This window comes from Lepidochelys kempii, chromosome 1, assembly GCF_965140265.1.
Source record: "Lepidochelys kempii isolate rLepKem1 chromosome 1, rLepKem1.hap2, whole genome shotgun sequence".
Taxonomy (NCBI): domain Eukaryota; kingdom Metazoa; phylum Chordata; order Testudines; family Cheloniidae; genus Lepidochelys; species Lepidochelys kempii.
The window spans coordinates 138,653,297-138,679,730 of NC_133256.1; the positions used below are offsets into that span (position 1 = coordinate 138,653,297).

Below are 26,434 nucleotides of genomic sequence, written 5' to 3' on the forward strand. Positions count from 1 at the left end.
ATTGTTAACCTGAGTCTTGATGGGTGGAGCAATGTCCATAATGATTCTGTTGTATGTGCTTGTGTGACAGCAGAAGAAGGGAATGTCTTCAATACAGAAACAACTGATACATCAGGAAATGCACACACAGCAGAATACTTACAAGAAGTAGAAGTAAAAGCTATAACAAACTGTGAAAAATAATTCAACTGTCTAGTATGCAGCTTAGTCACAGACAATGCTGCAAATGTATCCAAGATGAGAAGAAAATTAGAAGAGAGTCCCAAGCTAATAATGTATGGTTGCAGTGCTCATTTGATGCACCTCCTAGCTAAAAACTTCAGCGTTCCAGAAATAAAGGCTAATGTTGTTGAAATTGTAAAATACTTCCGTAATAACCACTTTGCAGTAGCTGCTCTGAAAAAAGTGGGAGGAACCAAGATAACTCTCCCACAAGATGTGAGATTGAACTCAGTAGTGGACTGGTTTGAGCACTATATCAAGAACTGGCCTAATCTGATGACAGTTTGTGAACAAAATCGTGAAAAAACAGATGGCACTGTCACAGCCAAAGTTCTCAACATTGGGCTTGAGAGAAATGTTGAACACATGCTGAGTACCCTGAAGCCTATTTCTGTAGCCTGAAACAAAATGCAGGGATATACTTGTTTTATTGCTGATGCTGCTGGAATTTGGAAGGAACTGAGTGAGATCTTAAAAAGAGAAATATACAATGACAGAATTAAATCACAAGCATTAAAAAAAGGAATGGGACAAGCACTATCTCCAGCTCATTTTCTTGCAAATATTCTCAATACTTGGTAACAGGGTCAAACCTTAACTGCTGAAGAAGAGGAGTTGGCTATGGCATGGACATCCAGCAATCATCCCTCCATAATGCCAACTATAATAAACTTCAGAGCTAAGGGTGAACCATTTAAGAAATATATGTTTTCTTATGATGTTTTAAAGAAAGTCACACCAGTGAACTGGTGAAAGTCACTTAAGCACTGGAATTCCGAGACTGTTGAAGTGATAATCTCACTTTTAACTGCAGTACCTTCTTCTGCCGGTGTAGAAAGAATATTTTCTTCCTTTGGACTAATTCATTCCGAATTGAGAAATCGTTTGGGACCTGAAAAAGCAGGAAAGCTGGTTTTTCTTTTCCAGATTATGAACAAACAGGAAAATGAAGGTGAAGACAACTGAGCTAGCTGCAGAAGCCAATATTTTAAGTTTCTCATGTTGACCTGGCTGATATAGTCAATTTAAATTTTTTTTTTTAATATTTGATTTAACTATTTTAGTTAAAAACAATTTTAACAAAAACAAATCTGATTTTAAAAAATGTGAATGTTTAACTAAATTCAAATATTCATATGCTTGTTTTGTTAAAATATTATATGTTTGCTGTTAAAAAAAAAAAAATCCAGAATACATAACGTTGTTATTTTAGTTAAATAAAATAATTTAAATGTCCATCTGGTGATGTTCTCCTCCTAATACAGCATGAAAGAAAATCCTCCAAATATTAATAATTATTAACCTGTTAAATTGGAGATAGTTCACCTCCAATGATTTCATAAATATCTGCTTCAATTACCTTTGGTAAATGAAATAAGCAAGCAATCATTCATTTTCTGATACAGCTGTAAAACTAATCTGAAAAGTTTTCAAAATAAATCACGTTAAAAATGTATAGTGTGTACCTTCCAAAAATGAAACCTACATCTATCTCTGCATTGTGAAGAATATGTATTAAGGTTATAACAATCAACAAGAATGCACTTTTATGTAGAAATCCATGATTAAATGACTAGTGATTTAAATCAATTTGATTTAAATCAAATCCACCCTGCTGCGAGGGTCATATATGTTAGCAGAAAATGTTCACTACGGCACCAGTCCTGCAAGGAGCTCTGACTTCAATGTTTCACGTATATTTTGCACAAAAAATGTAATCTGTGATTTGAAGATTATAGGTCATCTGGTATAAATTGGAATAAAACCAATAATCTACCCCAGCATACATTAAATACATCATTCCTTTTTATTAGATTTCTATTTTGCTTATAACATATGCTTTCCAAACGTAAGAATTCACAAATATACAAAATGGATCTGAAATGGCAAAACTCCTATTGACTTCAGCGTGAGCAGGTTTGAGTCCGTAACACCCTCCTCCACTGCCTTGCAGCCTCTTTCAGTGCTTAGTAATAAGTATATTTGGAAACTGACTCATGGAAAAAATTCCTTGCTCTCATCTTTATATGCTGAACTATTTGAATTGAACCACCCACCATCTCAAAGGACACTAACTTTTCTGCACCCTGTGTCTGTTCTTAAGGATGTAATAGATGATCTGAGCAAATGGAGAACAATATGGTAGGTGTTTATGCATGTCCATGAGCCAAAACATATAGTAGGTCACATTTTTTGCCTACCAGCCTTGAGTGTCATTCTTTTACTATGTATGTATCCAAGCCACACAACAAGGGGTCAGAGTCTGATCTGAGTTACACTGCTATATAAATCTAAAGTCACTCCACTAAAGTTAACATAGTGATTGTAGATTTTCACCAGTGTGACTGAGAAGAGAATCTGGCCAAAGATTCTGGTACAAAGTGTATTGTAATAAATACATACTAAACAAATTATGTTTGCTGGCAACTGAACCAGCTCTATTTCGGATTCAGTCTTACTTTCAGCTAAATGACATTCATAGCCACGTATCTGAAAGTCACTGTTATGCCTATGTACACCAGTTTCAAAAGATACACAATAATGCAAACTCACATATCTGAGTGTGAAGGCAAGCCATTGAACATAACCACAAACAACAACGTTAAACTAACATTTAAGAACTTACTGGGTTTCCACATACAATGGACATGCTTTTTCAAGTCTTGTATAATCAGCTACTGAGTATCCTTGTCGAGTTTACAGTAACTCATTTTACTTGATGCCCACTCAGAATGAAAAGAAGCCACCATTTACTTTACAGAGAAGATATTTTTCTATCGCTATGAATGATGTATGTCCAACATCCGCATTATTGAATTAAATCAGTACAGGATATCTATCTGTGGCACTACCTCAGTGCACCTCTCTCTATTCTCTTCCTAAACTAATACTCCACTTAATTTGTACAATACACTCCACCGCATACCACACGACGTTATAAGAAATACTTCATAGCATAACTCTCCACAAATACTCTATTTCCTACAATAACAGATTGTGCAAACATACTCTGCTCCCTATTGCAACACGCTGAACCAACATACTCCGCTCCATACAATAATGAGCTCCACACACATACTCCAAAAGCACGGGCGCTGCTCTTGGATCTGCCCCAAACCAGTACTCAGTCACGTCCACTAAGCAATTAACCAGCCCATTGAACTTATATCAGGAATCCCACAGAGCCGACTGAAATAATGAGTAAGATTAAAAAAAAATTCATAAACGAAAAAAAATACTCCCTCAAAATAAAGGCCCAACGGGGTTCGTGGAGGAGTGAAAGGGTCCCATTCTTCTCTGCACTGACTCTGCACTCACCTGATGACATAAAATGGTCTGTTGAACCAGTCGGGCATAGCCATCCAAGCGGACTCCAGAGTTACTTCTGCTTCTCATCTCCCCAAGGCCTGGGATTTTTGTCTCTCTCTCTTCCTGTGTCTCTCTCTCCCTCCCACACTTCAGAGCAGCAAGAGCGTGGCTGGGATCCTCTCTCTGAAGCAGCTCTTATTCTTCCTGGTTCATACATGCAGCAAGCTTTCCTGTGACACTTGCTGGCAACTGATGCCCTTATTCCAAAATAAACATAGCAGCTGTCAACAAAGCAGGGATTAGAGAGAGGATTTACCCTTTCATCTACATGCTAACCCGGCCAGTAATCAATGGGCATACTGCACCACAGACATTATCTACATGCTCCTCACATAATCAGATGCCATAAATGATTGGTTTATTATCTGGATGCTGTGTTCACACCACTATGAAAGAAAAACAACAACAATTCAGGTCAAGAACAGCATGTATTATTTTAACACCTAACACATATATATTGCAATATATTACTTCTGTCATATATAATCCTAGTTATCATAAGTCTACATGCTATCATTATGACCCATAGGCAAGCAATATTATTCCAGTGTATAAAGAATCTATATGACAGAAGTAATATATTTTAAAGCATTTTATAACACCTAAAACGCATGGGTTAGTTATTGCACCATATGAACCGTGTTTATATGGATACAGTTATTGTGTACAAAGGATGATTGTAAGCGATTGCTTACAGTTTCTGTCCTGTAACCCTACCCAGGGATAGGGGCTCATTTCAGGGGGTAACACAGCTCTTTAGTTCAATATCTAAGAAACATACAGGGACACAATGAATTGTGTTCAGTACTTAACAGGCCCAAGGCTGCCACATTCCAGGGAGCGTGAGTTTGTCACAGCCAGCGATGGTTTGACTCCCCTCTTCGCCAACTGATTAGAATTTCACACAGCAAAGAGCACCTGGCTCTGGTGGTTGGGGGTGTGGGGGGGGGAAGAGTTAATTTGCTCTAATCTCAATATACGATTGGGTTTCAGGGGACTGGCCGATGGTTGGTTTGCCTGGTTTCTTCACCATGGTGACCAACAATCGCCTTTCTTTGCCGAATTACGAATGGCTCTGAATGCCTGTTCACGTCCCCGACCAGCGGAGCGGAGCCAGCGGTGGGTGTCCCCCGCTCGGACAGATGCGCGCAGCTGGGCGCTTTGCAGCCACTCACCTGCCGAACGGCAACCGGGGGGCCCCATCCTCTGCCCGCCCCGCTCCGGACGGCTGCCGTGGGAGGAGGAACGTGAACGTCTTTCCCAGCAGCAACCCGGTCAGTTGCCCGGGCTAGGCACTGCGGGGCAGAGGCCGGCAAACCAGCCGCCCGGGGCCATCCATTCCCCGCGCGGGCGAGCCCTGGGGCGTCTGCACGGAGCCGCGCGCCCGAGCCCCGGCAGGCGGCTGACTGACAGGTGCCGCGGGGCTGCGGCAGCGGGGACGGTTCTCTCGGAGCCGGGGGGAGGGGAAACCTTGGTTCCGCCCGCCCCGCCCTCCCCTCCCGCGGCAGCTCGCTCGCGCACAGGCCATGCAAGGACAATAGAGCGGCTGGCAGCCAAATGGAACCGCCGCTTGCTCTTGAGAAAGGAGAAAAAACCCACCTCGCCGATGATATCGTTGGTGCTGCTAATGGGCTTGAGTCAGGAGGGGACTTTCCCTTGGGTGTATTTTTCAAGCCCTTTGGCATCAATAACGGCTTTACGCCTCTGTTAGGACCTGGGCAGCGGCAGCCTAGTTCTCAGTGAGAGCAGCGCGCGGACTGAGCCCGGCGCTCCCGCAGCATCCCGGGGAGCCGCCTCCTGGCGCCGGACCCTCTGCCCGGGCGGGGGCGGGGAATCGCCCCCCTTTTCGCAGGAGCGCCGCCGCTCGTCCGTCTCCAGCAGCCCGGGCGTCTCACGCACGGCTAGGCAGAGACTGCGCCGGAGGCCGATCTCTCACCTGTGTAACTGCGCTGCTAGTTGCCCGCTCTGAGATGGTTGGGGTGTTTGTTTTCTGAAAGCCCCAGCTCCTGGAGTCATGTTATTAAGAGTGAATCTGACATTTCATTTTGAAAAGGCCCTCATGGCAGCTGAGAAAAGTTGGATGCTGGGAACCCAGAAGGATCAAAAACCAGGGGTAGCTAAAGAGACACAGGTTTCAGAATAGCAGCCGTGTTAGTCTGTATTCGCAAAAAGAAAAGGAGTCCTTGTGGCACCTTAGAGACTAACCAATTTATTTGCGCATGAGCTTTCGTGAGTTACAGCTCACTTCATTGGATGCATTCAGTGGAAAATACAGTGAGGAGATTTATATTCACACAGAACATGAAAAAATGGGTGTTTATCATGCGCCCTAATGCATTAATATCCCTCTGCCATGTACATTGGTCAAATTGGACAGTCTCTACGTAAAAGAATAAATGGACACAAATCAGACGTCAAGAATTATAACATTCGTAAACCAGTCAGAGAACACTTCAATCTCTCTGGTCACTCGATTTCTGACCTAAAAGTGGCTATTCTTCAAAAACAGACTCCAACCAGAGACTGCTGAATTGGAATTAATTTGCAAATTGGATACCATTAATTTAGGCTTGAATAGAGACTGGGCTTGGTTGAGTCATTACACAAAGTAAAACTATTTCCCCTTGTTTATTCTCCCCCCTTTCCCTCCCCCTCAGATGTTCTTGTTAACCACTGGTAATGGCCCGCCTTGATTATCACTACAAAAGGTCATCCACCAGTTCCGTTCCCCCCTCCCCTCCTGCTGGTAATAGCTCATCTTAAGTGATCACTCTCCTTACAGTGTACATGACAAACATCCATTTTTTCATGTTCTGTGTGAATATAAATCTCCTCACTGTATTTTCCACTGAATGCATCTGATGAAGTGAGCTATAGCTCACGAAAGCTTATGCTCAAATAAATTGGTTAGTCTCTAAGGTACCACAAGTACTCCTTTTCTTTTTTTAAAGAGACACAAGCATTTATTGGTGGTTGTTTTTTTTAAAGTCTCATGTTTTTTCATGCGGTTGCCTGATTTTGGGAATTGGCTGACTCATGATTTTTGAACATTGGAGGGGTGGTAGTAGTGAATTCAGTGATATGGAGGGGGGTGGCTCTCTCTGAAGAGATTCTTGAGATTCTGCATTTGCAAACATGCTTACAAACGTGCTTAACTTTACTAGCATGAGCAGTCTGTGTGTCTGAAGTCAAAGGGAGTACTTAGACTCATGGAAGGGATCTCGAGAGGTCATCTAGTCCAGTCCCCTGCACTCATGGCAGGACTAAGTATTATCTAGACGATCCCTCACAGGTGTTTGTCCAACCTGCTCTTAAAAATCCCCAATGATGGAGATTTCACAACATCCCGAGGCAATTTATTCCAGTGCTTATCATCCTGACAGGAAGGTTTTCCTAATGTCCAACCTAAACCACCCTTGCTGCAATTTAAGTCCATTGCTTCTTGTCCAATCCTCAGATGTTAAGAAGAATAATTTTTCTCCCTCCTCCTTGTAACAACCTTTTATGTACTTGAAAACTATTATCATGTCCCCTCTCAATCTTCTCCTCTCCAGACTAAACAAACCTAATTTTTTCAATCTTTTTTCATAAGTCATATTTTCTAGACCTTTAATAATTTTTGTTGCTCTTCTCTGGACTTTCTCCAATTTGTCCACATCGTTCCTGAAATGTGGCGCCCAGAACTGGACACAATACTCCAGGTGAGGTCTAGTCAGCACAGAGTAGAGCGGAAGAATTACTTCTCTTGTCTTGCTTACAGTACTTATGCTAATACATCCCGGAATGATGTTTGCTTTTTTTACAACAGCGTTACACTGTTGAGTCATATTTAGCTTGTGATCCACTGTGACCCGCAGATCCCTTTCCTAGGCAGTCATTTCCCATTTTGTATGTGTGCAACTAATAGTTCCTTCTTAAGTGGAGTACTGTGCATTTGTCCTTATTGAATTTCAACCTATTTACTTCAGACCATTTCTTCAGTTTGTCCAGATCATTTTGAATTTTAATCCTATCCTCCAAAGCACTTGCAACCCCTCCCAGATTGGTATCGTCCGCAAACTTTATAAGTGTAGTCTTTATGCCATTATCTAAATCACCAATGAAGATATTGAATAGAACCAGACCCAGAACCAATCCCTGCAGGACCCTGCTCGTTATGCCCTTCCAGTATGACTGTGAACCACTGATTTTCCAAATAGTTATGCATCCACCTTATAGTAGCTCCATCTAGATTGTATTTCCCTAGTTTGTTTACTTGTGCTAGTAAGGCTAAGCACAGGCATAAATGTTTGCAGGATGAGTGTCTAGGGAGGCTTTCAGATTCAAGGAAAAGTTGACTCCAAATTTACCTTCAGCAACTATCAATATATAAAGCCTAAGATCAATAGGAATGTTTTCATGAAACAGATATTTTAAAAGTTCTAATTAACAGGATGTTTTTGGAGGATGGCGGGAGGGGGGGAGTCTAAGAACCAATACACTTCCCCCTACAATATTTGTGACTCAGGAAGTACACTCACAAGCTACTGTACACAGACCCCATGCTTACAGGGAGCTCTGCTGAAGTCAACATAATGTTGTGTGAGGCACCTTGCAAGGTAAGGATCTTAAACATTGAACACTATGTTAATACATAAAAAAGTGAAGTAAACTAGTTTCAGAGTAGCAGCCGTGTTAGTCCAAATCAGCAAAAAGAACAGGAGTACTTGTGGCACCTTAGAGACTAACAAATTAACTAGAAAGTCATTAGAAACAAAAGTGAAAATGAGTAGCCTATTCCCATTGTCCAAGCTGAGAAATGCAAAAATAGCAATAAAAAGTACAAAGTAAATTGGATTTTATATGTTCTTTTTGATTTAATGTTACAAGATGCCATTAGCAAAAGTAAGGACAGTTACTTGAAAATGAGCTGGTTTTTTTACTTGAAAAACAAATTGGCACTGAAACCAGATTTGAGATTGTCGCCATCTCTCTGGTGCATTCAGCTCTAGACTTTTATTTTTAAATTAAAGAAGATAGAAGATTTTACAGTATCCAGTTGTAAATGAAACTATTTTTCTTATAAGCAGTCCCTGGGGGTGTAATGGGCAGCTGAAATGTGTACTTTTGGACTGATTTACCACTGTTAGTCCTGCTTTACACTGCTATAACTCCATTAAAATCTGTGGAGTTTCCCCATATGGCAGAGCTCTAAGTCTTGATTTCAAATAAAGATACCTGACCTGCATGTGCACAACAGACAGTTGCAAAACCTATAGTTCCTTGCCCTTCCACTGCCCCTCCCCCAAACAAAAAAGAACCAGACATGTAAGTGGCTGTTTACCCCAGAAGGGAATTTTCAAAATAGTTGAAGGCACAAAATCCACTCCTAAACATCTTCAAGGGATTTGCATGTGGAATTAAGAATATTATTGAAAAACATTTATGTTGTAATACTCTATTTTTGACATGATTCCCAAATTGACTGTGACTGACTGTAAAGGTAGAGAAGATATAAGGAAATGGAGACCAGTGAATTCAGTCTTTGCACTATGGAAGTGTTGCCATATATAATACAGGATGGGGTAAGGAGAATTACTGTGCAGAAGTTCCTTAAACCCTCTAGCCAGAGCCCTAAAATTGAAATTTCGATAACAATTTAGTGGATGATGCACAATCCCAGAACAGAATCCAGCTCACTCTCCCCTAGCCATATTAACTCTGTAGTGCTAACAGAACGCAGTACAGTGCAAATAGTAATTTTTTTTTTTTTAACAGACAAGTCTATGAATACACACAGGGGCCAGATCTGTCGAGTAAGGTAGTGCCATTTTTTAGATGATACTTTGCTGGTGTCTTAAGATTTCGAACTAAAGGGAGCAGGGAACACCATTTCCTCTGTTAAAATAGTTTTGTAAAACATAGAGGAGAAAATGGATGGGAGTTCTCTTTGTTCAACATTCGTGATTGCAGATTTTTCCTATTCTCAAATCTTTAGAACAGCTTCAAGTATGGACTTGATGGCTTTGTTTCTGTTGAAGCATACATTTATGACCATGGCTGCTAAGTGTTAAGCAATAACATAACAGCACTGACCTGCCTCAATACTTAAATGTGTTGACAGGTACAAAGTTAAAAGTCTAGCAGAACCTAAAATGTGCAGTTGTTTCTCAATACTTCATCCTGTCTCTGACTGGCTTTGTTGCATGACTCTCTGTATTTTAACGTGCCCATCACCATGCTATCTAGAAACCTAATATCTTGTTAGGATGTCATGAATTCCCAAGTCAAATTGCATATGTAACAACAGAGAGACAGACTGGGTGAGGTAATATCTTTTATTGGACAAACTTCTGTTGGTGAAAGAGACAAGCTTTTGAGCTTACACAGAATTCTTCTTCAACTCTCAGGTAACCTGAAGAAGGCTCTGTGTATGCTTAAGTTTGTTTCTTTCTTTCACCAATAGAAGTTGATCCAATAAAAGATATTACCTCACCCATCTTGTCTCTAATATCCTGGGACCAAAATGGCTACAATACTGCATGCAACAATATTTAACAATAAGCATAACTCATTAACTTTAAAGGTCATAACCCTTATCCTTCCAAGTCCATCCCTCATTCTTCCATTTTTGTGTTTTTCCAGTATAGGCTGTTAGCTCATTAGCACAAGGACTGGTCCTTTTTTCCATCTGTCAGTAATGTCATGCAGACTGGAATACTAAGCACCCATCTATTCATACCCTGCATGCTATTGTAATTATCTTTGTACAAAACATGCCTTTGAGGTGTCATTTGAAAACTAATAACTCACAGGTCAATAATATTCTTGTGTGACATGTGTACATGATGGGCATTAAGAGTTATGAATATCTTCTGGAATTATAACTAAAGTGTGCATAAATCAGGTATGTCAGGGGAAGTTGTTAAATAAGTCTATCCTAAACAGAAGAATGTGTGTTTACCCCAGTTTATATATGAGCAGTAAACAGACCCATCAAGCTAACAAAGGGTGAAGGCAAACCTCACATTAACAAATGGGGGAAGAGACAGCATGGCATCCCCACCCAGCAAAAGACAGAAGGTTGGTCTGAGTTTTACTTTTCAGAAGAATCCACTGCAAAGGTTCACTGGTCTATAAAGACAAGGGGGGGCTGAACCTCAAGTGGTAAGCACTTGAATCAATTGATTCTGTACAATATTATTGTATTATCAGAGTGTATTGAGTAAGGTCTTTTCTGAAAGCTGATGACACACTGGTGATTAATATCGTTGTGAAAAGTATGTATTGGCACTCTGTGGGGGCATTGTGGAGGCTCATTGGTCCCATTGGGCTGTGCAGTCTGCCCATACCGGAGGGAATGTCACAGCTATCTAACTTGTCTCCTGTGTAAATTAAGCACGGTGGAATCAAAAACAATGGAGGCCGTATTTATGTAGAAATCATTCAGGGGGATGGGAAGCCCACAGGATGAGAAGAACAGCAGGAGGTCCCCTTGCCTCTTGAAACAAGTTCATTGAACTTTGGAAGATATAAGCAAGACAGAAGCCATCTCTGGCATCCATCACTAGACAGACACACAGAAGGTTACTCACCCTGTGCAGTAACTGAGGAGAATTTGTGATTGGATGGATTATCTCCCTGCTTGTGAAGGTGTACCATCACTACTGCAAACATTTTGGAAAACACGCATGGTGCTGTCAAAAGGCCAAAAGGTAGAACTTTGTATTGATAATGTTCTGTTCCCAGAATAAATCTGAGGAATCTTCTGTGAGTGGGATGTAGAGTTATGTGAAAATAGGTGTCTTGGAGGTCAAGGGCCAAGAACCAGTCCCCCTGTTCCAGTGCTGGTGTTGTTGCTGCTAAAGTGACCATCATGAACCATTGGACCCTTAAGAATTTGTTGAATTTTCTGAGGTCTAGAATAGGTCTCCATCCTCCGTTCTTTTTCTGGGTTAAGAAGTAGTGAGAATAAAACCCCTTCCCACTGTGTTGTGATGGTACCGTCTCCACAGCGCCCAGATTTAGGAGGTGGTTTACTTCTTGCCATAGAAGATGTTTGTGAGAGGGGTTCCTGAAGAGGGACAGGGAGGGAGGTTGGGTAGTGGGGAGGGAGGTGAATGGTATCAAATAGCCTGTGTGGATTATTTCTAGAACCCATTTGTCCGTGGTGATGGATTTCTACACCAAATAGAAAGGAGTCAAACAATGTCCAAAACGGAGAAGGTCAGTGATGGTGTCAGCACTGGGGAATGGAGGAGGTCTCTCAGGCCCTTGACCAAACCCTCAAAATTGTTGTTTTTGCAAAGGGTTGCTGGGACACTGATGTTTGAGCTGGAGGTGGTCGACACACTGGAAGTCTCTGTCTGTGCATTTGTGTGTCATATTGCCTCTGTTTTTGGGCGTATCTGGCAGACCTTGTACGCTGGGTGGGATAGTATTTATCCTGTTTTTTACTTGATACAAGTATGTATATACCAAGGGAACGAAAGGTCACCCAAGAGTACTTCAGGGTGTGGAGGCAGTCTTTGCCGCGAACAGCTTCTGGCCATCAAAAGGGAGGTCCTTCATGGTGGGAGTCTGGACAGGTGAAGCCATGAAGCTTGGCACATAACTATGGTATTGGCTGTGGAGTGTGCTGCCATGTCTGCCACATGTAAAGACACTGTAATGCAGTCCTAGCTAGGAGATGGCCCTCTGAGATGACTTTAAATTGGTCTCTTTTGTCCTACAGTATGTAGTCAAAGTCCATCAGTTTGGAATAATTTGTGTGATTGTATTTTGCCATCAATGTGACATAATTGGCAATCCAAAATTTAAAAGTGGCTGATGAATAGGCCTTGTGGCCAAAAAGATCTAATCATTTCCACTCTTTGTTATATGGGGTGGATCTGGATTGGTGTTGTCTGCCTCATTGATTGATGGCATCAACCACTAAGGAGTTTTATGTGGGGTGAGAAAATAAAAAGTCCATCCATCCCCTTTGAGGGGACATAATATTTTTTATCCAGTCTCTTGCAAGTGGGCAGTATTCTTGCCAGGGTCTGCCATATGTTTGTAGCTGGCTCCATAAGTCCTTTGTTTATTGTAAGTGCAATTTTTGATGGAGATGAAGTTTGGAGAATGTCCAGTAATGTATGTTGGAACTCTTGGACTTCCTCGAGAGGGATCTCTAGGGAATCGGCAATTCTTTGGAAGAGCTCCTGGAAATGTTTGAAATCATCTGCAGCTGTGGGTGGTGGAGGCATTACGGCCTCATCTGGGGAAGAGGAGGAAATGTTGACTGATGGTGTCATTTCCTGTTCCAGGGCCGCCTCCTGTTCTTCAAAGCTTTCCTCAAGGGGTTCTGATGGTGCAGCCACTGAAGGTGGTGGGGGAGATCTAATCCTCTCCCTGTAGGAGCTTGGGAGCCTGGGGTATTGTTCCATGTATGCCACCCAGAAGGGCCACTGCATGGGGAATGGCATAGGCATCCATGCGTGGCCATATCAGGTCTGGGTGTCAACCCTGTGGTGAGATTTAGGCTGTACAGGTAGGCCTAATGCTGATGTAGTTTGCATGGGAGAAGAATGGTGTTGTGAAAAAGCATCCTTCTCCTCATTGTCTTCTTCCTCGCTGGAAAATGGAGGGGCCAGAAGTGAGGTGGGTTGACCTGGTACCATGTATACCAGAGATACGTCAGTATCGAAGACTGTTGATTCCGGCGTTGCTGAGATAAGTAAGTCTTTGTGGTGCAGTAAATGGTGCAATGCCAGTGGTTTCGGTGTGGAGGTGGTCAGTGCCGATGATGCCGTTGTAATTGCAGGCATTGGTGCCGACCTGGGAGCTGAAGGTGGCGCCATAGCCTGTGGAGAGTGCATCGGTGCTGCATCTTTAGGAGCCTCCGTTGGTGCTGTGGCAGAAGTGTTAGGCTTCTGTTTGTCTCAACTCTGAGCCTGTCTGCTCGGGGTCACTGGCTTTCACTGTACACACAGTACAAATGGATATAAACTGGCCACCAGGAAGTTTAGACTTGAAATTAGACAAAGGTTTCTCACTATCAGAGGAGTGAAGTTTTGGAATAGCCTTCCAAGGGAAGCAAGTGGGGGCAAAAGATCTATCTGGCTTTAAGATTAAACTTGATAAGTTTATGGAGGAGATGATATGATGGGATAACATGGTTTAGATATTTAAATATTCATGGTAAATAGACCTAATGACCTGTGATGGGATGTTAGATGGGGTGGGATCTGAGTTACCCAGGAAAGAATTTTCTGTAGTATCTGGCTGGTGAATCTTGCCCATATGCTCAGGGTTTAGCTGATCGCCATATTTGGGGTCGGGAAGGAATTTTCCTCCAGGACAGATTGGAAGAGGCCCTGAAGGTTTTTTGCCTTCTTCTGTAGCATGGGGCACGGGTCACTTGCTGGAGGATTCTCTGTTCCTTGAAGTCTTTAAACCACGATTTGAGGACTTCAATAGCTCAGACATAGGTGAGAGGTTTTTCACAGGAGTGGGTGGGTGAAATTCTGTGGCCTGCGTTGTGCAGGAGGTCAGACTAGATGATCATAATGGTCCCTTCTGACCTTAGTATCTATGAATCTACTCAGCCATGGTGCAGTTGGTACCGAGGATATAGAACGAGCCGGAGACCATTTCTTCTTTGGTAGCTCTTTAAGAGGGGAGGTTGATGCTCTTTTCCTTGCTGCCTTTTTGGAGCAGTGAACCTTCCTCTGTGAGGAGGGTGAAAGTTGCCTTGCAGAAGGGGTCGTAGGAGACTATTGTCTGGGGGAGGGAGGGTGTCTACTGTTGGGATCGAATGCTAATCACAGAGACTTCTCCGTCTGTATAAGTTTAAGACCTAGGTCTCTGCCCTTCCTGGCCTGAGACTTTTAGTTGCTGCAGTGAGAGCACTTTTGTGGGACGTGTATCTCATCTAGACACTGGACACATTGAGAGTGTCTGTCTGAGACAGGATCGCCTTCTGGCAAGAAAGGCAATGCTTGAAATCCATTGATTTGTAGCAGTTCAGCCCTAAGGGTGAACTTAAACTATTCAAACTTGGGGGGGGGGGAGAAGGAAGGAAAAACATTTTTTTGAATGAAAGAAGGAAATGGGGAGAAAAGGATAACTAAATCTAACTTGCATACTAAAAGACTATTCTAATCCTAAAGATAACTATTGATTTTAACACTGCTGGGAGCTCCCTCTCAGGCTAAGGATGGTTGAGAAAGAAATGAGAGAGGGTCTAGTCATGATGTGCTAGATAGGTGCCAATAATGGTGCAAGATTGGGAGAGCGCATGCGCAATCCAGATGAGCTCTGCCAGGACACACTTTCACCTGAAGTGGAGCATCCACCGGGAAATTCCTTGAAGCAGAACAGCGCTCTTGCAAGGTGAGAAAGACGGGTCCTTCAACCAAGGAGGGGCTGAAGTCTCTGAAACTGAATATAGGTGAGAGACTTGCTAACATAAAGATCTTTCACCTAAGAAGACAAGGGAAGCGAGCACCTTGTACTTCTGTGGAAATTCCTGATGGAGGGAAAGTCAGCCATGGCTGGGAAGAAGGAAGATAGGTGATTGAAACCATCACAAAGCCTGTGTCTTGCTAGGTTAAGTTTTAGTCTTTTAGATTATTTTCACTTTTATTTGCTTGTAACCTTTTCTAACTTTATTCCTTCTTACTTAGCATCATTTAACCTATGCCCTATTGTTAATAAATTTGTTTTATTTTACTATAAACCAACTCAGTGAGGTGTTTTAAGGGAAGGGTGTAATCACCCAGGTTAAGTTAATAAGCTGTGTCATGTTTTTGTGTCTTTAGAGGAACAAATGAACCCTATTATTTCTCTGAACTGTCCAGGAGAGGGTCGGACACTTCAGGGCACATGGTTTTGGGAAAATACAGGGTGTTTTGAGGTCACCCTGCAAGTAGTAACCAAAGCTGGTTGAATCCAGTGTGGGGCTATGGCTGCAGACAGGCTGCTGGGGTCAGAGCTGATGAACCTGGGCTGTTTAGCACACAGACATTTTGGGCGTGATCTGCATGCCGGTAGCGTTGTTGAGTGGCCCAGGTTGGAAGCTACACTGGCAAAGAATTGTGAAAAGAAAAGGAGGACTTGTGGCACCTTAGAGACTAACAAATTTATTAGAGCATAAGCTTTCGTGAGCTACAGCTCTGTAGCTCACGAAAGCTTATGTTCTAATAAATTTATGAGTCTCTAAGGTGCCACAAGTACTTCTTTTCTTTTTGCGGATACAGACTAACATGGCTGCTACTCTGAAAAGAATTGTGAGGCACCCAAGGTTACAGGGAAGATGGTGACACAACCCGTCACTGGTCTGGATTGAACTCCCAAACCCTAATAAGGCCATCATAGTATTTGTCAGTAATAGGTCATGCAAACCCTGTGGCACAGTATAAATCAGAGGTGGGCAAACTATGGCCCGTGGACCACATCCGGCCCGCAGGACTGTCCTGCCTGGCCCTTGAGCTCCCAGCCTGGGAGGCTAGCCCCTAGCCCCCCCGACCCCCACTGTCTCCCCTCCCCCACAGCCTCAGCTCGCCATGCCGCCAGCGCTTTGGGCAGCAGGGCTGCAAGCTCATGGTGGGTGGCGTAGCTGGCTCTGGCCGGGCGGCGCGGCTGCCAGTCCTGGTGCTCTGAGCAGCATGGTAAGGGGGCGGGGAGCGGAGGTGTTGGATAAGGGGCAGGGGGGTCTCAGAGGGCAGTCAGGGGACAGGGAGCAGGGGGCAGTCGGATAGGCGTGGGAGTCCCGGGGGGCCTGTTGGGGGCAGGGGTGCGGATAAGGGTCAGGGCAATGAGGGGACAGGGAGCAGGGGGACACTGAATGTGGGTGGGGTCCCGGGGGGGTGGTTGGGGCGGGGGTCCTGGGAGGGGGCGGTCAGGGGATAAGGAGCAGGGCAGGTTGGATGGGTCAGAGGTTCTGAGGGGGGCAGTCAGGGGGCGGGAAGCGGGAGGGGGTGGATAGAGGGCGGGGGACAGGCTGTTTGGGGAGGCACAGCCTTCCCTACACGGCCCTTTATACAGTTTTGGAATCCCGACATGGCCCTCAGGCCAAAAAGTTTGCCCACCCCTGCTATAAATTTTGGCAACAGCTACCTATCAAGACAGTAGCAGAGTCTAAAAGAGTTCTGGGTTTTCTTTCTCTTCCCCTGCTGCAATTCACCAGCTGTCTGTCTTCAGTTGGGATGCTTTCATCTACACAGCTACCTCTCCCCTACTTGGCAGACTGGCAGCAGAAGCAGGCATTTCCAGCTCTCCTCCTCTCACCCCCTTCCTGCCCCCCCCAGCCACCTGCCCACTTCTATAAGACACAGGCATTGACAGTACATCAAGTAGTGTCTTACTGGGCATCGTAGCATGTTTTCTAATCACCTTGACTTCAATAGCAAGCAATTGTTTCTTTGGACTTGTGTAGACATAACAAACAGTCCAAGGAAAGTATTTCCCTCTGCCAATTCAGTAGACTCCCAGCCAAGAAGCCCCGGTGGACGGCCTTTCATCGCTGTTTAGAAGAAATTCTGATTAGCAGAAGATGCCATTTAAATAGCAGTGCTATTTTGGGGAAAACTGGAGAGTACAACATGGTCCTGGACAAGCACACATCTGAAGTGATTGTATAAGTGCAAATGATTAATAATTTGTATTATTTAAAACTTTGATTAATACAGCCCTAAAATGTTTAAGGAATGTACTGGCATTTAACATGCTTTCTGTGAGGGAGTATGAGATATTTCAGATGAAAATTTACACAGAACATCTCTTTACCCACTACCAAATGAGTTCTTACAAAGGTGGTTGCACAGACATTTTTCCCAAATGGGGTTATGTGGGGAGGTTGTTCACTGAGCGAAAATGATATAGTATATTGGACAATATTAATATTAATTAAAATGGTAGACATTTGAATTCAAGCTATAGATTTTACTCTACCTAACATTATTAATCAAAAGCATTGTTATATATGAGAGATGTTTACTTATTGTAATAGAGAGGGTGTATGTAGGTGATATCTCCTATGAGCAAGAAATCAAATGAAAAGGATGAAAAATTCAAGAAGGACACACTGGATGCAAAAATAAAACCAAGTTAAGAATCCAAGCAATTTAATGGTGGTGTAACATGCTTTTTTGCAGGCAATCAGAATAGTGGACAGAAACATAGCCATTTGGTACTTCTCACACCATGTTCATAGAATATCAGGGTTGGAAGGGACCTCAGGGGGTCATCTAGTCCAACCCCCTGCCCAAAGCAGGACCAATCCCCAAGTTCTCACCTCCAGCAGACTCAGGGTGGCACTGACCAGCTCTGGGTGGGTTCATTTTCAGACCTCCTCTACAAAGAGTAGGGCTGCTAAAACCATAAAAGGTGGAACCTAAACAAATACAGAGGGCCTGATAGCATTTCCTCCTACAGGACAGGTAACCTGGATCACATTATTCTGAGAAATGTAAATAGATAATTTATAGTTGCATATTATCTAAATGAAATAAATTCCATAGCTCATGCCCATTACTTACTACAAATTTATTTATTTTTACATTTGAAAATATTAAATTTAATTTTTTTGTATTATAAGGAACAGTGTAAAGGCCCCTAAGCCAAATAGTTAAAGCGTTCACAGAAATGTATGCCTAGATTATTAGTGTTTGTGTTGTAGTACCATGATCATTCTTACATGTGGTTCACATGCAGTTACAACCCTTGTGAGTAAACAGAACAAATGTTTTAAATTGTCCCTATACAAATGTGCTCAGGGCAGTCTCAGAATTAGGTGACAAACAGAACCCATGTATTGTAACAACACAGAAGGATTTGACATTTGTGAGAATGTTAAGAGTTCAAATTGTTGCATTGCATCAGAGTCCAAACTAGGAGGCAGTACCAATGCTCACCACTCTAGAACAGTGTTTCCAGGGTTCCTCAGGGAATGCTGGAAGTGCACCAACCTCAAAGGAAGTACAACATTTGTTCCTCCCCTGTAGAGAGCTAGCATAACCCAGCCCCCTAGTAATCTCCTTCAGAGGGGCTGGTACTACTGTGGGTACTAGCTGGTAGCAGTCTTTGCACTCCTGGACCCAACGACTCCAGCTATACCCAGCCCTTGTGCAAGAACATAAGGAGGAATGAGGCATTCTCTATCTAGTATGAGATATTATACATATAGCGCCAAATCCGGCTGTCCTTATTCAGGCAAACATAAGAACAGAATCATGGCCATACTGGGTCAGACCAATGGTCTGTCTTGCCCAGCATCATGTCTTCTGACAATGGCCAGTTCCAGAGGCTTCAGAGGGAATGAAAAGAACAGGGTACTTTATCAAGTGATCCATCCCATCATCCAGACGCAGCTTCTGGAAGCTAGAGATTTACAAACACCCAAAGCATGGGGTTGTGTCCCTGACCGTCTGAGCTAATAGCCATTGATGGAACTGTCCTCAATGAACTCATCTAATTCTTTTTTGAACCCCGTTATACTTCTGATCTTCACAACATCCCCTGGCAATGAGTTCCACAGGTTGACTCTGCATTGTGTCCTGTTGTTTGTTTTAAACCTGCTGCCTATCAATTTCATTGGGTGACCCCTGGTTCTTATGTTACGTCAAGGAGTAAATAACACTTCCTTATTCACTTTTTCCACACCATTTACAATCTTATAGACCTATCATATCCCCGCTTAGTCATCTCTTTTCCAAGCTTAAAAGTCCCAGTCTTTTTAGTCTCTCCTCATAAACGCTTGCTGAAGATCATTAGAAGTTATAGCTGAGTAGGTAACAAGTAAACACTGAGTAAGGACCTCAGGATTTGACTGTCAGCATAGACCAACAACAAATAGAAACCTGCATTATAGCTCAGGATGTGAGAGAAATTGATCTTTTATCAAATTTAATAACCAAACACTTGTCTTGGCTACTAAATAATAACAGCTACTGTTTTTAAATGATAATTATCTTTCTCTAAATATTGCAGTTGAGAACTGGCTGTGTATTTGTCTCTGTTACAACCACTAGGAGTGAAATAGTGTCCCCACTGAAATCAATGGCAAAACTCCCATTGACTTCAATGGGCCAGGATTTCACTCCAAGTATACAGCTAGTAGCCTATTGCCTACTTTATAAATCACTTCCTCCTGCTGAGTTTTAGCCCTTGAAAAGACATTCACGCACTGTATTCCTGGGTCCCAGTCAGTGGTTCGATAGTGATAGTGTTCATATTTACAGTTCTGTGTCTTGTAAACATCTTCACACTGTAACCACTGTAAGTTATTTCACATATTGAACAAATTACCTATGAATATATAATGTAGGATCTTCAGAAGTTAATTGAAATCAACTTTATCTACATTCTAACAATAAAGTTAAAACAAAACATCAATTTTTCTATACAAAGGAATATTTTTAAATTTATTTTACAAGAAATAAATATAAAAATACCATAAAATGCTTAAAGGTGGATATTATTTAGCTTATTTACAATGCTATAAAATCTGCAACTATAATCTTAAAAATGTTGTAGTAGACAATGAAAATAACGTTTTGAAAGATAAATTAATCTTGTTTAAGTGTAACTTGTAGTTACCTACATTTACATTTACAATACTGTGTATTGTATTCAGATATACTAATTGTAGTTATACTGACAAAATAAGAGTCTAAAACCAAACCTTCCTTTAAACCTTGGGGGGAAAAAAGGAAGAATGGAAAATCAAATTGGAAATTGTACCAGTTGTGATGTAGTATTTGAAGTACCTTGACAAATAGTAGCAATGATTTTTTTAAAAATTATAACTCTCCTTATCAACCCAATATATGACTGCCTCAGGGCCCCAGTACCGTCTATTAAATAAGGATCAGTTTCTCGTCTTCTCACATTATGTAAAATGGTCAAAGTAAAAATCTATGTTTTACTCTGTAAAACAATGTGCTTTGAAAAAAAAATCATATTTGCTTAATAAAATGTAGGCTTCCCCTCTTTGAAGTCCTTCTGAGTGAGACACGGGTTTTTTTGTGGTCTGCATCATCCTTCTCATGAAATACGAGTTGCTTTCCTGAAAAGTCATGAAGACACACATCGCCATTCTGTACATTGAAAGAAACACCGTTCTTCTCACTGGAGACATTACCTGCAAAAATAGAAGCATGGCATAAGTCAGAAAGGATTCAGAGTGAAAAGTCACCAAAAACATGCATATTTCTTTAAAATGTCATATTTCACTTTTCTTTGCTTCCTGGGATGAGTTTTAATTAGGGATTGTTCTGTAACTAATTTGTTATATAATAATTTTCACATATGGCCTGAGGACAAAATTTGACCCAGACTGTATAGATCATTACAGAGAAGGCCCAAATCCTTCTCACCTTACTCATATAGTTATCTCCCACTGATATTTTGTCCCCATATTAGTCAAACAATATGTGATATAATTTATATAATGATAGTGTCTAATTCCAAAGCACAAACAACACAAACGGGAACCAACTGACTTACACCAGAATGAAAAATATATGTGCTAAATTAGGTAAATGTAATGTAGCAGTACATAAAATACAACAAGAAAATTAAAATAATCAGAATACATCAATTGAGATTAATTACTAGAAACATGGAACCCAGAAAACAATAATTAAAACAATTTTGAATGAAAACTTTAATTTTTAATTTAATGTTTTTAAGAGTTTAGCTGCTTTGCAAGACATCTGGAGCACTGAGCTTTTACCTCTTTAAAACATGTCTTGTTTGTGGAATTTGCTTTCTTTGAAGCATATGAGATACAGGTCTTGCACAGTGTGCATCCAAACCCACACATGGATAGAAAGTTTGAGTGTTTCTGGTGCTGCCACAGCTATGAACAAGTATACTTGCACTTACTGTGACTTATCAGCTCAGTGGAACAGAAGCTTCGAGAATATTTAAAGGGTTCCAGAATTCCTGAAATTCTAAGAGTCCTAAATCCTTGGGTATGGATCTCTTATCTCTATACATTGCATGCTAGATACTTCAGTTGTATTTTAACTTTTACTCTTTCTTTTCTAATTTGTTATTAGATTGTTTTTCTAATAACAAAATCCAACTGGGCAAATGCTTCAAAGTAGAGTTTCTGTAGTTCTTTCTTGTAAAGTAGGCCAGCTTGAAAGGGATGTCAGAAGTCAGACATAGCATACATATGATTGCTAATATTTTATGTAGGCTTTTTAAGGACTGTGTTATGTTCAAATGATTTTCAAAGTTTCAGGGTATTTCACCACAGTTACTACAATTGATTTAATTAATATTAAGTCAAAAGAAAATGATGAATGCATTTTCAAACTATTTTCCTCCATGCATTGTTAGTGAACCAGAGGAGATGGCAAGATATGAAAACAAAACAAAATAAGGATGTGGGTTGGTTGTGAAGAAAAATATGAAGTTGAGGAAAACAAAAAATGAACAAACATTTCCTTTGAGATAGAGTGTTTTGTGTTAAGCAAATATTCAGGAATGGGCTCACAAGCAGAAGTTGCAGTGCTGTTATTTATGCGGGAAACTGTATTCATTAAAGATAAAAACATTGCTATTAGTATGAGTATTGGCAAAACTTTTTTTAAAAAAATAACATTTATGAATACCTTAATCTGAGGTCATAGATCCAGTGCATGAAAATATCCTTCTGACTAACAAAGGGGAATGAAGTTTTCTTAAATAAACAGAACAGTGAATTTCTAAGACTGGTGTAGCGGCTGCAGAATATGCTTCCATGTGAGGGACAGTGGTTTGATCCAGCCAACACCAAAGCTAGATTAAGACCATCCAGGGGCAGAGGCACAGCAGAACACAGGACTCCCCCATGGCTCTGCCCCAAAGAGGCAGGGGCAGCACAATAGGGTTGCATTCTAGTTCCCAGGAGCGTCAGCACTGGGAGCCCAGTACTTAGCCCAGCAGACAGGATTTTTCCTGTTTGAGTGACAGGGCTTGGCCTGCTGCTCTCTTCTCCTCCTACCACATGGTCTTCTGTAGGGGGAGGTTTTGTGTAGCGTACATGTCTCTCAGAGCTCTTGTTCCAAGCTCCCTACAGATTCAAGCAGATGTCAGTGTATCATAGGGTGACCAGATGTCTCGATTTTATAGGGACAGTCCCGATTTTTGGGTTTTTTTTCTTATATAGGCTTTATTGCCTCCCACCCCCTGTCCTGATTTTTCACACTTGCTGTCTGGTCACCCTACTGTATCATTTGCACTTGGGTCATATTTTCAAGCTTTTCTTTGCAATAAGAGCCAGAAACTTATTTTATTTATTTTAAATTAAAGTTCAGATTCTGATGTAATTCACATATCTCCAGGAGCTAGGGCTTTGTTGGTTCAGACCTATAATACCTATGCCTTGATCTGGCTCTGATTAGGACTAGATTTGTAAAGTTTTTTCTCATCGTTTTAGAAAATGATGACAGCAAACTATCCAATGGTAATTCTCAATTCCCTGCAAATCTGCTGGGCTGGTGTTGGATCTGCTAAAGAAAGCTGGAAAAATACACAGGATATAAAACCCAAACATACACAATTTAATGCACAAGACTGTCAATCACTGAAACACATACAAATAAACAGATAAGATAAATGATAGTTTTATTCCTCTTCATGTCTTGTAATAAAATAAAGGCTGCAAAACCAGGCAGAGGTAACAGAAAGACTGAAAAACAATGCTGAGTGATGGGATTTGAATGTTCATCTGGGAGACACCCATTCCCACAAACTCTGCAAATCTGCAAGAGAAAGGCAGAAGAAGAGACATTAGTGTGAAGTGACAGTACAAAATTATAAATTAGAGATCCACTAACTAAGCAAAGCCACAGCCTGTATACATCCAAAATTCCAAACTTACCATCTTGCGTTACTCTATCCACCATCAGTATACTCCTGTCCTTCCATCAGTATATTTATCTCTCCTCAGGTACAACTGCCCTATGAGAGGCCGATGAGTGGAAGGAACTGGTTCATCAAAGGGCTTGCAAGGAGGACTCTCTCTCTCCAGATGACTGACCCCCCCCCCCCCCACCCCCATATCTTAAGAGGAAAGAAAAAGGAAGGAAACCATCAGGGTATATGTAATACAGGGTCTAAAGCTTCATCCAACTCACTTAAAACTCTTTTTGGTATGAATGGAGTCTGCAGGGTCAGACTCACAGCATTCAAAACATTCAATTAAAAATTAAGTAAAAATAAGCAGCTTACTTCCATGCATGTGTGGTAGTGTCTATCATAAAAGCCTTTCAGGCTTCCAGGTGGGTTAGGAAATGATGGTCCATCACCTCCATCTGCAATGGTGCATCAGCAGAAAGATGATGTACCAACTCAGGACATATGCCGAGAGCCTCAGCCTGGACAGAACCTAACTGCAGAAGCAGACCATAGACTCTGTGTCATCTGAGAGACCAGCATTGGACAGGACAGGGAGATGACCTCAGATCAATGGAATTGCTCACCTATTAAAACCAATGGAGTTTGTCTATAATTCCAAAATACCACTGAGGACCAAAAATCCTCTGCTCTGGAAAGCTGTGCTGGGATTTGTGGCTCAGTTGCCACAATGCACAAGTACAGCAAAGGCTTAGGTGCGTATTGTAAGTCTTTCTATTTAATGTAGCTGTGTCAGTCCCAGGATATTAGAGAGACAAGGTGGGGGAGGTAATATCTTTTATTGGACCAAATTCTGTTGGTGAGAGAGAAAAGCTTTCGAGCCCCACAGAGCTCTTCTTCAGATCTTGGAAAGGTACACCTGAAGAAGAGCTCTGTGTGGCTTGAAAGCTTGTCTATCTCACCAACAGAAGTTGGTCCAATGAAAGAGGTTACCTCACCCACATTGTCTTAATGGCTGTGAGAATTACTGTTTTGTTTTTTACCTGTAAACTGAATTGTCAGGTACCAAGTGCATTAATCCTGCTAGTATCAAACAATGGAGGAAGGTTTTAGAGGGGGATGGGACAAAAGGAACTATTTCACAAACTCATTTAATTTGGAAAGCTAATGAGAACATGGCAAAATGCCATTCAGGATTTATTTCCTCAAGTTTCATGATTTCTTCACAACATGTAGTTCGCCTACATATATGGACAATATTATGTGAAAATGGTAGACATTTGAATTCAAGCTAAAGATTTTACTCTACCTAACATTATTATCCAAAAGCACTGTTAAATATGAAAGATGTTTACTTATTTTTCTAATATAAGGTGTCAGGATATAAGAACATAAGAACATAAAATAAGAACTTAAGAAGGGCCATACTGGGTCAGACCAATGGTCCATCTAACTCAGTATTCTGTCTTCCAACAATTGGTGCTGCAGAGGGAATTAACAGAACAGGCGATCACTGAGTGATCCACCACCTGTCGGCCACTCTTAGCTTCTGGCTAACAGAGGCTAGGGACACTCAGAGCATGGTGTTGCATCCCTGCCCATCCTGGCTAATAGTGATGGGCCTATCCTCCATGAACTTATTTAGTTCTTTTTTTAACCCTATTATAGTTTTGGCCTTCACAACATCCCCTGGCAAAGAGTTCCACAGGTTGACTGTGCGTTGTGTGAAGCAGTACTTCCTTCTGTTTGTTTTAAACCTGCTGCCTATTAATCTCACTAGGTGACCTCTAGTTCTTGTGTTATGTGAAGGCGTAAATATTTCCTTGTTCATTTTCTCCACACTAGTCAATATGTTATAGACCTCTTTATTCAAGCCTAAGTTAATTGTATGCAGTTTGCAAATTAATTCCAATTCAGCAGTCTCTCGTTGGAGTCTGGGTTTGAAGTTTTTTTGTTGAAGAATTGCCACTTTTAGGTCTGTAATCGCGTGACCAAAGAGATTGAAGTGTTCTCCGACTGGTTTTTGAATGTTATAATTCCTGACATCTGATTTGTGTCCATGTATTCTTTTATGTAGAGACTTTCCGGTTTGGCCAATGTACATGGCAGACGGGCATTGCTGGCACATGATGGCATATATCACATTGGTAGATGTGCAGGTGAACGAGCCTCTGATAGTGTGACTGATGTGATTAGGCCCTGTGATGGTGTCCCCTGAATAGATATGTGGACACAGTTGGCAACGGCCTTTGTTGCAAGGATAGGTTCCTGGGTTAGTGTTTTTGTTGTGTGGGTGAGTATTTGCTTCAGGTTGGGGGGCTGTCTATAAGCAAGGACTGGCCTGTCTCCCAAGATCTGTGAGAGTGATGGGTCGTCCTTCAGGATAGGTTGTAGATCCTTGATGATGCGTTGGAGAGGTTTTAGTTGGGGGCTGAAGGTGACGGCTAGTGGCGTTCTGTTATTTTCTTTCTTGGGCCTGTCCTGTAGTAGGTAACTTCTGGGTACTCTTCTGGCTCTGTCAATCTATTTCTTCACTTCAGCAGATGGGTATTGTAGTTGTAAGAACGCTTAATAGAGATCTTGTAGGTGTTTGTCTCTGCATTTGCTCCAACCCCTCAGACAGAGACAAACACCTACAAGATCTCTATCAAGCGTTCTTACAACTACAATACCCACCTGCTGAAGTGAAGAAACAGATTGACAACTACAGCCACATCCCAGTACTAATCATACAGACAAAGTAGCCAGTCTGTGAAGGTCATCAACTGCCTATAAAACAATTTGAGCAATTACAATAGTGCTGTGAGTCAACCCTTGACTGAGTGAAAGAAACACTGGCCTTTAGGCATCCAGGATTACAGTATTCATGTCTTATAACATATGATGACCTATGTGCTCCAAAGTGTGGGATAACCTGAATCATTACTTTTATTTTCAGCATGGAAAGAGGAAATGCTGCACCATCAGAGTGCACAACCAACATGGCCAAAGCATAAGTCAGGGGTGGCCAAACTTACTGACCATCCGAGCC

General features: G+C 41.8%; 2 protein-coding genes across 13 annotated transcripts in view; both read right to left on the reverse strand.

Annotated features, from left to right (window-relative positions):
* Window positions 1-4,856, reverse strand: part of PHKA2 (phosphorylase kinase regulatory subunit alpha 2) — a 70,841-nt gene extending 65,985 nt beyond the window's left edge. For 6 of the 9 annotated variants that reach the window (XM_073356658.1, XM_073356649.1, XM_073356639.1 and 3 more), the window contains exons 1-2: window positions 4,767-4,856; window positions 3,541-3,788 (exon numbers count right to left, since the gene is read on the reverse strand). In XM_073356658.1, the coding sequence (XP_073212759.1) occupies window positions 3,541-3,618 (78 nt within the window). In that variant the 5' untranslated portion in view covers window positions 3,619-3,788; window positions 4,767-4,856. Of the gene's footprint in view, window positions 1-3,540; window positions 3,813-3,923; window positions 3,978-4,766 lie in introns of all 9 variants that reach the window. The other 3 variants (XM_073356594.1, XM_073356611.1, XM_073356601.1) reach the window with 3 other exon arrangements.
* Window positions 4,857-17,651: 12,795 nt separating this feature from the next.
* ADGRG2 (adhesion G protein-coupled receptor G2) overlaps window positions 17,652-26,434 on the reverse strand; it is a 107,945-nt gene continuing 99,162 nt past the window's right edge. For all 4 annotated transcript variants that reach the window (XM_073356708.1, XM_073356699.1, XM_073356682.1 and 1 more), the window contains one exon: window positions 17,652-20,695. In XM_073356708.1, coding sequence (XP_073212809.1) covers window positions 20,511-20,695 — 185 coding nt within the window. In that variant the 3' untranslated portion in view covers window positions 17,652-20,510. The remainder of the gene's footprint in view (window positions 20,696-26,434) is intronic.